Source organism: Gossypium arboreum, chromosome 9 (assembly GCF_025698485.1).
Source record: "Gossypium arboreum isolate Shixiya-1 chromosome 9, ASM2569848v2, whole genome shotgun sequence".
Taxonomy (NCBI): domain Eukaryota; kingdom Viridiplantae; phylum Streptophyta; class Magnoliopsida; order Malvales; family Malvaceae; genus Gossypium; species Gossypium arboreum.
Genome location: NC_069078.1, coordinates 83023406 through 83035151, shown reverse-complemented (window position 1 = coordinate 83035151; position 11746 = coordinate 83023406). Strand labels below are relative to the sequence as shown.

Below are 11746 nucleotides of genomic sequence, written 5' to 3'. Positions count from 1 at the left end.
GTGGACAATGTTATTAGTAAGCATCATATTTAAATATTATATAATATATAAATTACCAATAATTTATAAAAATATTATAATAAATTTACAAATATTATAAATTATGTTTGTGGTTACATATTAAAAATTATAAATATCAATGTTTCAATTTTTTAAATGATAATATAATGAAATTAATTACAATGTGTATAATAATATTATTTAATATCTAACTTTTACTAATCTATCAAAAAAATGTAATTTGTACTAAATATAGTAAGAGTTTATGTGACAGTAAGATACATTGCGCCTCAATAAGAGAATGTGAGTTCAAACATTGAAAACAGTATTGTTAATATAGACAATCATAAATATCAAATATACACAGTAAGATGAATAAGGAAATTACCAAAAAAATTTTAAAATGCGACTTTAATGATCCAACAACAGTAAAAAAATTTCATGTTAATATTTTAACATTATTAAATGGGATTATTAATTTGGAGCTACAAATTATGTCAAATTAAGGTAGAGGATTAAATCTTAAATAATAGAGGACTAAAACCAAAATTAGACCTGGAAAATAAGGTTAGTTTAGAATTGGAGGCGGCATGGCAAAGTTAGTTTCGGTGTGTTTTTAACACAAAAGGAAGTAACAGAAACGACAAAAGCAGAAGCGGACAAAAGCTATGGCAGCTCTCGTAATAATAACATTAAGCTAAGCTCAGCTGAATGCTGATCAGCAAATAAAAATAAAATAAAATTCAAGTATTTTGTTTTGATTTTTATAAATTCGTTCGATTCTTTTTTATCATATTAAAATATGTTTATCATTTGTCAGATGATGAGATAGATGATATGGAGTAGCCTTAGCTTTTCTTCTTCCTTTTCAATGGCGATGATTTACAGCCTCTTCTTTAATTCTCCTCAGATAAAACAGTTTTTGGTCGCTGATCGGAGTGCTTCCCGCCTGCAAACCAGAACCGGTTGAGTTTTTTTTCTTTCTTAAATTTCGTAAAAAGAGAGAAGTGACGGATAATAAGAAGAAGAGGGGGGAAATGAACGTGAGTAGCAGTGCGGCGGCGACTGAGTATATAAAGAGGCATCACAGGCATGAGGCTGGAGAGAATCAGTGTAGTTCAGCTCTCGTTAAGCTCATCAAAGCTCCTCTTCCTCTGGTTACGCTCTCTCCTTTTTTTTTTTTCTCGTTAAGCGTCTTCTTTTAAATTTTGTTTTTGATTTATTTACAAATAAAGATCATTGATTTTCTTTTTCTAGTTGTTTGTTTTTTCATCTTCGCTGAGTTGAGTTTTTCAATGTTTTGACGAATTCTTCTTGAGTACGATTAACTCTTGATCTGCGTTTTCATTTTTCATATGAATTATCTTGAAATCTGATATTAAGAAATACTCTTATTTGCTTCTCAGATGCTTTTGTAATGCTAAATCCTGGATTTGTGATCCTTGTTATTATCAACATTTTCTATTGGCCAAAAGAGAAGAAGAACATTTTCTGAGAAAATTTCAACCCCTTTACAACACTTACGTGACTGAAACCATGTGAACGAGTATGTGGGTTTTGATTGATTTGAGTTATTCATTTGGATGGTATACATAGATGCTACTTTTAGGAACAATGGGGGTTAAGATTTAGTTGAACTAAAAGGAATGGTCTACAAAATGATTTTTATTTTAGTCCAATTTGGACTTACGAAATGAATGGTTTGTATTTTAGAGGGGTTCAGTGGAAGAAGAATATGCCAGAAAAATGGCAAGAATAACTAATAGTGGATATTCTGATCCTGTAGATTACAAACAATGCATTTTTCCATAATTTTAGCTCTTTCTTTTTCTTGTGAATTTGGTATCTATCATCATTTCAAATACGGGTATGATACAGTTCATTTTCGTATATTTAAAGGGTCGGTCTAATATCATATTCATGTCCGGATACTTGGTGTTTTCAGTTTTCATTTTCAAGAATATGCATAAATTGCTTTGTTTCATTACAGGTATGGTCTTTGGTGAGAAGATTTGATGAACCTCAGAAGTATAAACCCTTTGTCAGCCGGTGTGTGGCGCCAGGAAACCTTGAAATTGGGAGTCTTAGAGAAGTGGATGTCAAGTCGGGACTCCCGGCGACTACGAGTACTGAAAGACTGGAACTCCTAGATGATAATGAGCATATCCTAAGCATAAGGATTATCGGTGGGGATCACCGACTTCAGGTTTTTCTCTATCATTTTAGTTCATCCTACATGAAGTAAGCAATTTAATGCCTTCCCTTGGTGTTTATAGATGAAGATAGTTGTTGACTGTATAAGCATTATTAAAAAGCCTGCAACTAAGTCATTGGATCTTCAATGTATTCTTTTGGATACAGAACTACTCTTCTATCATATCAGTCCATCCAGAGATGATAGATGGAAGACCTGGGACACTAGTGATCGAATCCTTCGTGGTGGATGTGCCGGAGGGTAATACCAAAGATGAAACATGTTTCTTTGTTGAAGCATTGATCAAATGCAATCTCAAATCACTTGCAGATGTGTCGGAGGGGCTGGCAATGCAGGACCGGACTGAACGGATCGATATTCGAAAGTTGGGAGCTGAAAGATAGAGGGCTCTATAGATGGAGTGCCAATTGTGGGTCTTCCCTCTTCTATTTACAACACATATCATTGCATTCCTTCTGTTTCCCAGTCTGTTATCTGCTGGAGTTTCGTTTGCTTCAAGGAACATATTTAGTTTTTCATTTTTGTTGAAATATTTTGACGCTCGTATTTTATATATATTCAACTATGATTTTAAGCTTTCGATTTCACAAACTCCTTACAAAAGCAAGTGAATCCACTGATTTAGAGCCCTAAAATATTGAGTATTTGTATGTATATGAAATTAATTACAATGTTAATAAAATCCATCTAAATGTTGGCATGAATGTAGATTAATTTTAAATTTGATAAAATAAACTCTTCTACTAAAGATTTATTTTGTAATCTTCACATTTAAATGGTTTTCAATTAAATATCATTATTATGATTATTATTATTTTTATATAATATTAGGGGTGAGGATGTTGTAACGTTGTTTAACCCCGTGTTTGACGTTTTATTCAAATCAAGATAATTAGTACTTTTAAAATTTTATAGATGTATAATTGCATGTATATATAATATATGAAAAATATTTTAATATATGATAAACTTAGAAATAATATGTCAATATTAATGCCTATTAGTGTCAGACCAAAAACACGTTATTATTCATAAATCTCTCAATTTATTAGATTAAACTTAATTAGAAAAATAAGTAATTAAAGAACATCTAAATCAGTAATTTGATTAGTTCAATCACAAGTTCAAATTATGCGAACTCATTCTCTACCATGCCCACTATTGTTTTAAAAATGTATTAGTTAAGTTATTAAACTTAATTAAATTATTTTATTTTCAAATATACTTATAAAAATAAAAATAATTTAGATGAAAATATATTAAAATTAGTTAAAGACTTGTACCAACCAATGTGCAGTACAAGTTAATAGTTGACTAAAACGTACCAAAACATATTGCTTAAACCACTTGGGACCAATTTAAGATCAAAACTATATATCAACAATGTTGTAAAAACTGAACCAATCAAGCCAGTGGTTCTCAAGTTGTTCAATTGAATGGTTGGTTCAACCATTACAAAATACCTTTTTCTTTTAAAAGAAAAAATTAATAAGCACAAATAAATAATACGAAAACTTTAAATATTTATTTCAAATATTACAACGAAATGTAATATTTAAACTTCAAACAGTTCTTAAATTAGTTTTTTAACCATTCAACACTTCTCCAGTTTTCGATTCAACTAACTGGTCCAATCCAATTTTGACATCGGAATGCTACTGACCACCATGATATTTAGATACAACGTACCAAAATTTTAGAAGAATGAGACTTGGGAACTAAATATGGACTTTTTCTCATTAGTGAGAAAAGATCAAATTATGCCTACATAGTTCAAAATTTGGCCCCGGAAATGGGGGGTAAGAGTCAAAATAATACATGATTTCACAAATGGTACAAGTTCTATGTTGAATTAGTAGTCTTAGGTGTTGCTGGACATTTAAAAGTGGCATTAGCATATTATGACAGGGAATCAGGATGATGGATTTGCACGGTCTCTTAACCAGAGTTTCCATAACACACATCTTATGACAATGGTGGGGCAAAGAATTGAAAGAAATTATATAAATAAATTACCTCTGCTGCTTCAAATACACTATACAGAGCTTCCCCTACAATCATGCAGATTGTCAAGTTGTAGTTTACGCCAATACTAGCTCCCCCTCTTCCTGTTGTTCTTGCTGTTCGGGAAAACCTCCTTCCCGATGTGGGAGAAGAATGCGCTTTATTTCTTCTGCACTTAGTGTTTCGTACTCCAAAAGTGCATTTGCTAATGCGTGCAATGCCTTCTCGTGCTGAAAATATGTCAAACAGCAATGTGTTAAACTAATGTATTTGCAGCTAATAGACATGTGATTTTTTGACAAGAGTGATAGATTTTTAGTTACCTGGGTTTAACTCTAGTAACCTCAAATACCCTTAAAAGAAATTTTGATTTTCAAGAGTCATTTCTCTTTTCTACTGGCAAGGTAAGATGTGATTTTAAAAATTACACCATTGAAATAGAATTTCTTCAAACATATTCCTAAAATTTTAGATGCTAGGAGACTACGATTCAGGTTTCATTGTAATTATTTCTCTATGTTGCTAACCTCTTCATTCTTCTCAAAGTACCCAGTGTCTCACATATTTCAAAAATGGGTATGAAGATGCTCATACCCTAGTCCAAATATCATATATAGTTATTTGCAATAATATGGTTTCTTATTCCTTGACCAAAAAAAAAGAGAGGGTTTCATGAACTTACCTTTTTTAACAGGGTTGTCACACGATCATATGCTTCTCTTAGAAGCTTTACAACCTGCACAACAATTTAAAAAAAAGAAAAAAATTAAGACTGAAAAAGACATTTTTGCTTATCAGAACTCTAGCTTGCATAAACATACTTCAGCATCAATGCGAGACTGCATTTCTGAACTTGGTCGCTCTTTAATATTAACTGGTCCAATTGCATCACTCATCCCACAATTTGATACCTGGCATTGTAAGTGAAAGCCATTAGATATTGCCCAGTTTTGGCTAATTCTTTCCTTATTGTTCCATAAATATATTTTACCATGAACTGGAAAGGCATACAGAAACAGGGAATTATGGATAAAAGGAGACTTTGAAACATACCATATACTTAGCAAGCTCGGTAGCCGTCTGCAGATCACTTCTTGCTCCAGTTGTGACATGGTCCTGGCCGAAAATGAGTTCTTCCGCAACTCTTCCTCCCATACAAACATCAAGACGAGCTAATAATTGCTTCTTGCTGATTGACGTCTCATCATCTGATGGCAATTGGGTTACCATTCCCAGAGCAGATCCACGGGGCATGATTGTAGCCTTGTGGATTGGATGTGCACCTTCAGTGTTGAAAGCGACAATTGCATGGCCACTCTCATGAAAAGCAGTGAGCTGAAGTTGTGTAATAATGTCAGCAAGTAAGGATGCTCCAGTTCAGATAACAAAAAAGATTATCTTGAAAACCTAACGAAGTAATTTCTACACTGACAGTCCACAAATAGGAACCAAAATGCAGCCTAGTTGCAGCTAAAAACTAACTCTATTAAACAACTGGCAGTGAATTGCATCAAGGGACTTCTTACATTAAAGTTTCTTGGTCATTTATCTGCATATCCTGAACTAGGAAATTTTTCTTGGGTAATCTTGTTATCATTATGGTCCTTTTACATTTTCATTTGCACAATGATTCACTTCATACAACCAACCACAACCTGAATTCCACACCCAAAGTTTTACTAGAAAATGTCAATACCTTCTTTGACTCTTCTGATAAAAACATTGTTTTACGTTCAGTACCCATGAGTATCCTATCTTTAGCATGCTCCAACTGTGAAGCAGTCAATTTATTTGCACCTTCAACTGCAGCTTTAATTGCAGCAATATTCACCAAGTTTGCTAGATCTGATTGACAGAATAATGGGAAAAAATTATAAAGAAGATCTGAATGTTTGTTCACACAAACCTGTTTTGGTTTATGCAGAAAAGCTTACCTGCTCCATTGAATCCAGGAGTACCACGAGCAATTGCTTTAACATCTACGTCATCAGATAAAGGTTTATCATGTAGGTAGAGATCCAAAATCTCTTGACGGCCTCTTACATCTGGATTAGGGACAACGATCTAAAAGACGGGCTGTATGAGTCTTCTCTATAAAAGAGAATAGAACATGAAAAAAGAAAATATCTAGCCTACAAGACTAACAATAGTCCCAGGCCAAATTACTTAGCCCTTGTGAAAGCAATTTTGTGTACTGAACAATTCAGTGACTAAAGTATTCACAAAATCAGAGCACAACTTCTAACAATGAGCAAAAACCTTCAGCAGCATGATGCAGGAAGGTGAGGGCAGAGGATACTCTGATTAAGTCTTAAGGAACCAACTCTATTTGTCATCGTTGGTTCCTCTAGGAACAACTTTGAGCATATAGTACCAAACACCCAAGCCTCAACAAAACACTAATGATTGGAGCACTTACATGCCTATCAAATCTACCAGGTCTTGTCAAAGCTGGATCAAGAATATCAGGTAGATTTGTTGCAGCCATCAGAATTATTCCCTATAAGATAGATAGAGATTAAACAAATTGAAAATGAAAAAAGGAATTACTGATATTACAAACTTTTGAAATATACAGAATTAACGTTATTACGAACTTTTGAAATATACCTCATTCTGTTCAAAACCATCCATTTCAACTAGCAGCTGATGCAGTGTTTTTTTGGTGTGGCCTTCCCATTGTTTTCGTGTGGATCCAATAGCATCTATTTCATCAATGAAAATGATGCAAGGAGCCTATAAAATATGAAATGTTGTTGAATGGCATGGCCAGAAGGCATGATGGACAATGTATCAAGCAAACAAAATAATCCCCACAACCTAGTAATTATGAGCATCAACCTTTTTCTTAGCTGCTTGGAAAAGGGATCTCACACGCCGAGCACCAACACCAACAAACCTGCCATAGAGATAGAGAATGTCAGACAAGATACCTATAATGCTGCATAATCCCCAGAACCAACCTTATGGGATACAATAAGCACATGGAAATCTATAGAAAAGGGTGGCCAAGCAAAGATGAAACAAGAGGGTGGCTTACATTTCCTCAAATTCAGATCCTGCTCTATAGAAGAAAGGTACCCCAGCTTCCCCAGCAATAGCCTTCAGGGTGACATAAACCAATTCCATTATTATATGTATATGATCATATGCAACATACTTCAAAGACCCCGACATATGTAAGTGAAGATAAGTTTTTCTTTGTGTTGAACCACTAGCAGCAAAATAAGCTTTTCTTTGTGGTGGTTAAATTGAGATGTAGTGCACAAAAAGACCCCAACATATGTAAGTGAAGATAAGTGAGAATAAAAAACGAAACATTACCTTGGCCAGCAAAGTTTTTCCAGTTCCAGGAGCTCCAGTCAAAAGGATTCCCTGCAATTTAGTTGTGAATGTTACAGCCTTAAGATTAAAGCAAAAAAGCCTTAGACTCTGGAAGTAAATGAATCATAGGATACAAATTTCAGAATTTGTTGTTCTAATAGATGCACAATCAGTCACTATGGACCAAACAATGGAAAAAAAACCTAAATCACTTGTTATTTTCTCTCCTCTATAAAGGAAAGCTTCAGAAGCAGAACCTAGAATCTATAATTCCCCACCTACAACACGAGCTGACAGGACTTCGGGCAATTTCTTGATATATTTGGTTCTCCTAGCATAGATGTCACTGACATCTTTTCTATTTTATTCCTATTTTATAGGATGCCCTTAGTAAATTCTGAAATACAGAGATCCACAAGCAAGTGCAACAAATGGAGACAGAAAGAATGAGATGTATTTCGAAAACCATATTATCTTGCACAAACCTTTGGCAGCTTTCCCCCAAGGCGGGTGAACTTTGATGGGTTTTTAAGGTACTCCACTACTTCCTCAAGCTCTTGTTTTGCATCATCACAGCCTTTGACATCCTTAAATGTTTTAACATTCTGCAAATAAAGTATTAAATAGGAAAAGAAAACAAGGTTCAGGATTATCTACTAGATTTCCAGTAAATGGCCCTGGGACCTAAACCCTAGCCCATCCATACCAAAACTAAAGCTGCATTTCACTTGCATAGTCAGCAGAACAGGCTCTTGATCATCATTTATCTAATAAGGATACCAAATTATAATATTTTCTCACTAGTCATGAACACTTTCCAATTATTCAGGCGGTGCTCAAAATTTGCATTTCTTACTCATCTAGTCCAATATAATCTACTTAAACCATTCCATCTATGCATACTGAAAACAGAAATGAAGTCTTCAAATGCAACTCAATGTCATAGTCTACTCAATTTAGACAGCTAGCAGAAGCATAGGATACTTGCCTTCTCAGGCATCACTTCTTTGTTCAATTCTTTGGGGGCATATGAGGAACTTGATCCAACACCTGAAGTTCCTATTCCACCCAAGCTTCCTACATACTTCTGAAGTGCAGCAGCACCCATTAACCTGAAAACAGCTTTCATGTTAACAAAATGAACTACAGGAAGTTAAAGCAAGGACTGGGCAGTTCAACAAAGAAAAAGGTAGAGAGAGGGAGTACAACAACAATCACAGAATCCATACCAAACCAATCCAACAGCAACCGTGAACAAGATAGTTGAAATAAGCTCTTGTGCAAATCGTGATCTGTTTGAAACTTTAGGATCAACCTAACAAAAAAAGAAAACAGAACTGCTATCAAATTGGTTGACAAAGGGATCTAAGGAGAGAGAGAAGATGAATCCAAGTTGTGGACAAGTTATATAGTCCACAACTCCGCATATTGTAGTACAAGCATCAACTAATCCAAAAAGTGTAACATGAAAACCATATTGTCTCCCACACAAACAGTAAACTAAGGAGACTTACCATCACGACATGCAACGGATGCTTCTGAGAAATTCCTGGGCTTAAGAAGGGCTCATCCACATTCCCAGATGCACGCTGCTTTAATTCTTGCAACTGCATTTTAAATTTTAATCGACCAAATCAGATATTCTAAGTCTTTTGGTGATAAGAAAGCATAGACTTGTATAGAACTACTTATCCACCAATTGATACGTCCAACAGAAGTCAAATGTCAAAGACATTACATCTGTTCGACCAAGTTTGACAATATTAAAGTAATTGAAAAGCTGAATCAAAATGCAAATATAAAAGCAAAGCCACGAAGTAGCGCCATTCTTACCAAAGTAGGAAGACAAGAAGGCTTTCCAGCGTGTTCATCCGGAAGATATTCAGCAATGGCATTAGTGACTACCAACGCTCGAAGATATTCGGCAACTCCTCTACTGTCTACCGCATGATCCCTTTGTTCAAATCGCTTAATCACGGACTCGGGACTGTTTTTTTTTTTTAAATAATAAAAATCAGAGGGATCCAAAAAAAAAAAAAGAAAATGCTTCGAAATTTATCAACAATAAAGAAGTTGAAAGGAAACCTGTGCTTGTTAAGCTCAGCTAGCAAAGCGCTTTGTTTAGCGGCATCTTTGGGATTGACATCGGCTTCGGCAATCAAGCGGTCAAGACGTTTCTCCTGACGCCAAAACGGCCACCAACTGAACCAATCCAAAGCTAACTTGTCCATTCCATTCTTTATCATAGCCCAAATTCCCATAAAAAACACCATGACAGGGATTTTGGTTTTGGGCCCTTTATCTCCCGCCAATTCATCACTCTGCCCATTGTTGTCCACCGCATTCTCAGGTTCCTCATTGATGTTATTCGCTTCAAACCCCTCGGCCGCATTCTCAAATCCATCAACATCCGAAACCAAAGGGATGGAAGGTTCAAGATGAGAATCCAATTTGGAATCGGAGTTAACATTGTCGGGGTGCAATGAGCAAGGGATTGAAAAAGGACGGGGATGCAATCGGGAAAAAAGGAAAAGTGGAGGAGGGCAAAAGGGAGTGGGGTTGAAAGAGAGGGAAGGAGGAGGAGGGTGAAAGCGTGGGATAGGAAGAGGAGAAGAAAGACAAGGGTGATGGGGGCAGAAGAGAGAAAGGGAGAGGATCATTGCTTCAGGGTTTAACGAGAGAAGATTTGGGGCTTCTTCTTCGTCTTCAGCCTTGAATCAAAAGCAAAAACAAGTTAAGAAGAGCCACCCACGGCCACCAGATCATTCGGACGAAGGAAAGGAACGAGTGCAACTCAAAGTTACACCCCTTATCTCCATTCACCATTTAACTTTTTTTTTTTTCTTTTTTCCATTTCTAAAATCAAACTAATAATACTTATAATATAAGCTCAATAAATAATATTTTGTTATGAATATGCTAGGATGTCTACCTACATAACATCTATATTATTAATACAATTTTAATATTCAATTAAGGCCTGCACACTTTGAATAATTATTAAAGCCTTTAATCACTTCTATCTTTATGTATATTTTACTATAATTTATTTATTATATCATGTTTATTATAATTAGATATTAATCATGACAACATGAATAGATAGATTTTGTTTTGAAATCCACGCATGTTTGCAATAATGATTATAAAATAAAGAATTAATGGAGACGTTTAGAAGTCTGTCTTACTAGATTTGTTGCATTCCGCGGAGTGAATGCAAACATAAAGAAAATAAAAAAAATATAATTATAAACCACTAAAAGGTGAAACATAATAATAAATAAGAAAACAATAAAAGTTATCAAGATAACTCTTTAAAAGGTAAAAGATAACTTATGTTATGAATGTGATATGAAAGATTATTTGTCACATATGTAGCGTATGCCTAAATATTTTGTTTTTGTTAATATTTATCTTATTTGATACTAAAACAAATAATATTATTTCAATATTTGGTAGTAAAATTAGTCGAAAGCTCCAAAAGAGCTAATATATTAATATATTATGATTGTTAAAAGATATTTATAATGAATTTCATATTGAGATTGTGAATGAGGAAAATTATATTTCATATGAATCAAAAGAGGATTGAATTATTGATTACACTTGTTATTAAATTGAATTGACTGTGATAATCTTTATGATCTTTTTATCATCATCCTGTTAAAGGGTTGAAAGCAAAATATTTGACTATAAAATATTTAATTAAATTTTAGAATAATTTAAAAGAAAATATGAGTAATAGAATATGATAATTCTATCTAAAGCTCGTTATGGTTGGATACACACGAAATTGTAATTTTTTTTAGATCTTTGAAGATTTTTGCATATTTCTGAAGCGAATATTGCATATAATTATTTAGAAATTATATTTATTTTGTTGACTTAGTGGCATTATAATCTTCACATCGATTTAGACATTTCCAGTAGTAAATGTCACAATAGCACTTATATGTGTGTCGAAACCATTTTCAAATCGAGTTTTGGAAAATGAGAATCGATTTTAAAAACGAAAACGGGAGTCGCCACCAATCTTTTTAGGTGTGATTGGATCACCTTTAAAACATTTTGTTTTAAAATCATTAGTTTTGGTCCACGAAATAAAAGAACGGGTTCGAGTCGTTACGTTTGAGGAAGGATTAGCACCTCGTAACGCCCAAAAATTGGTACCTAATTGATTATCAAATGTCTTTAATGTCGAAA

At 34.1% G+C, this 11746-nt stretch overlaps 2 protein-coding genes across 2 annotated transcripts; one reads left to right on the top strand and one right to left on the bottom strand.

The window, feature by feature from the left end:
• The first annotated feature begins 673 nt into the window (after nucleotides 1-673).
• On the top strand, nucleotides 674-2919 carry LOC108454689 (abscisic acid receptor PYL8-like). Its single transcript, XM_017753224.2, has 3 exons — nucleotides 674-1157; nucleotides 1991-2206; nucleotides 2362-2919. Exons 1-3 carry the CDS (start codon nucleotides 1038-1040, stop codon nucleotides 2596-2598), a joined length of 573 nt encoding a protein of 190 aa, XP_017608713.1. The 5' UTR covers nucleotides 674-1037; the 3' UTR covers nucleotides 2599-2919.
• Nucleotides 2920-3926: 1007 nt separating this feature from the next.
• Nucleotides 3927-10463, bottom strand: LOC108454287 (ATP-dependent zinc metalloprotease FTSH 11, chloroplastic/mitochondrial-like). Its single transcript, XM_017752701.2, has 17 exons — nucleotides 9629-10463; nucleotides 9377-9530; nucleotides 9058-9150; nucleotides 8773-8858; nucleotides 8532-8655; nucleotides 8029-8148; nucleotides 7544-7594; nucleotides 7260-7321; nucleotides 7061-7118; nucleotides 6830-6955; nucleotides 6639-6719; nucleotides 6154-6283; nucleotides 5916-6064; nucleotides 5273-5554; nucleotides 5041-5130; nucleotides 4902-4955; nucleotides 3927-4449 (listed from the first exon to the last, which is right to left on the bottom strand). The coding sequence occupies exons 1-17, from the start codon at nucleotides 10201-10203 to the stop codon at nucleotides 4297-4299; spliced, it is 2388 nt and encodes a 795-aa protein (XP_017608190.1). The 5' UTR covers nucleotides 10204-10463; the 3' UTR covers nucleotides 3927-4296.
• Between the last annotated feature and the right edge of the window lie 1283 nt (nucleotides 10464-11746).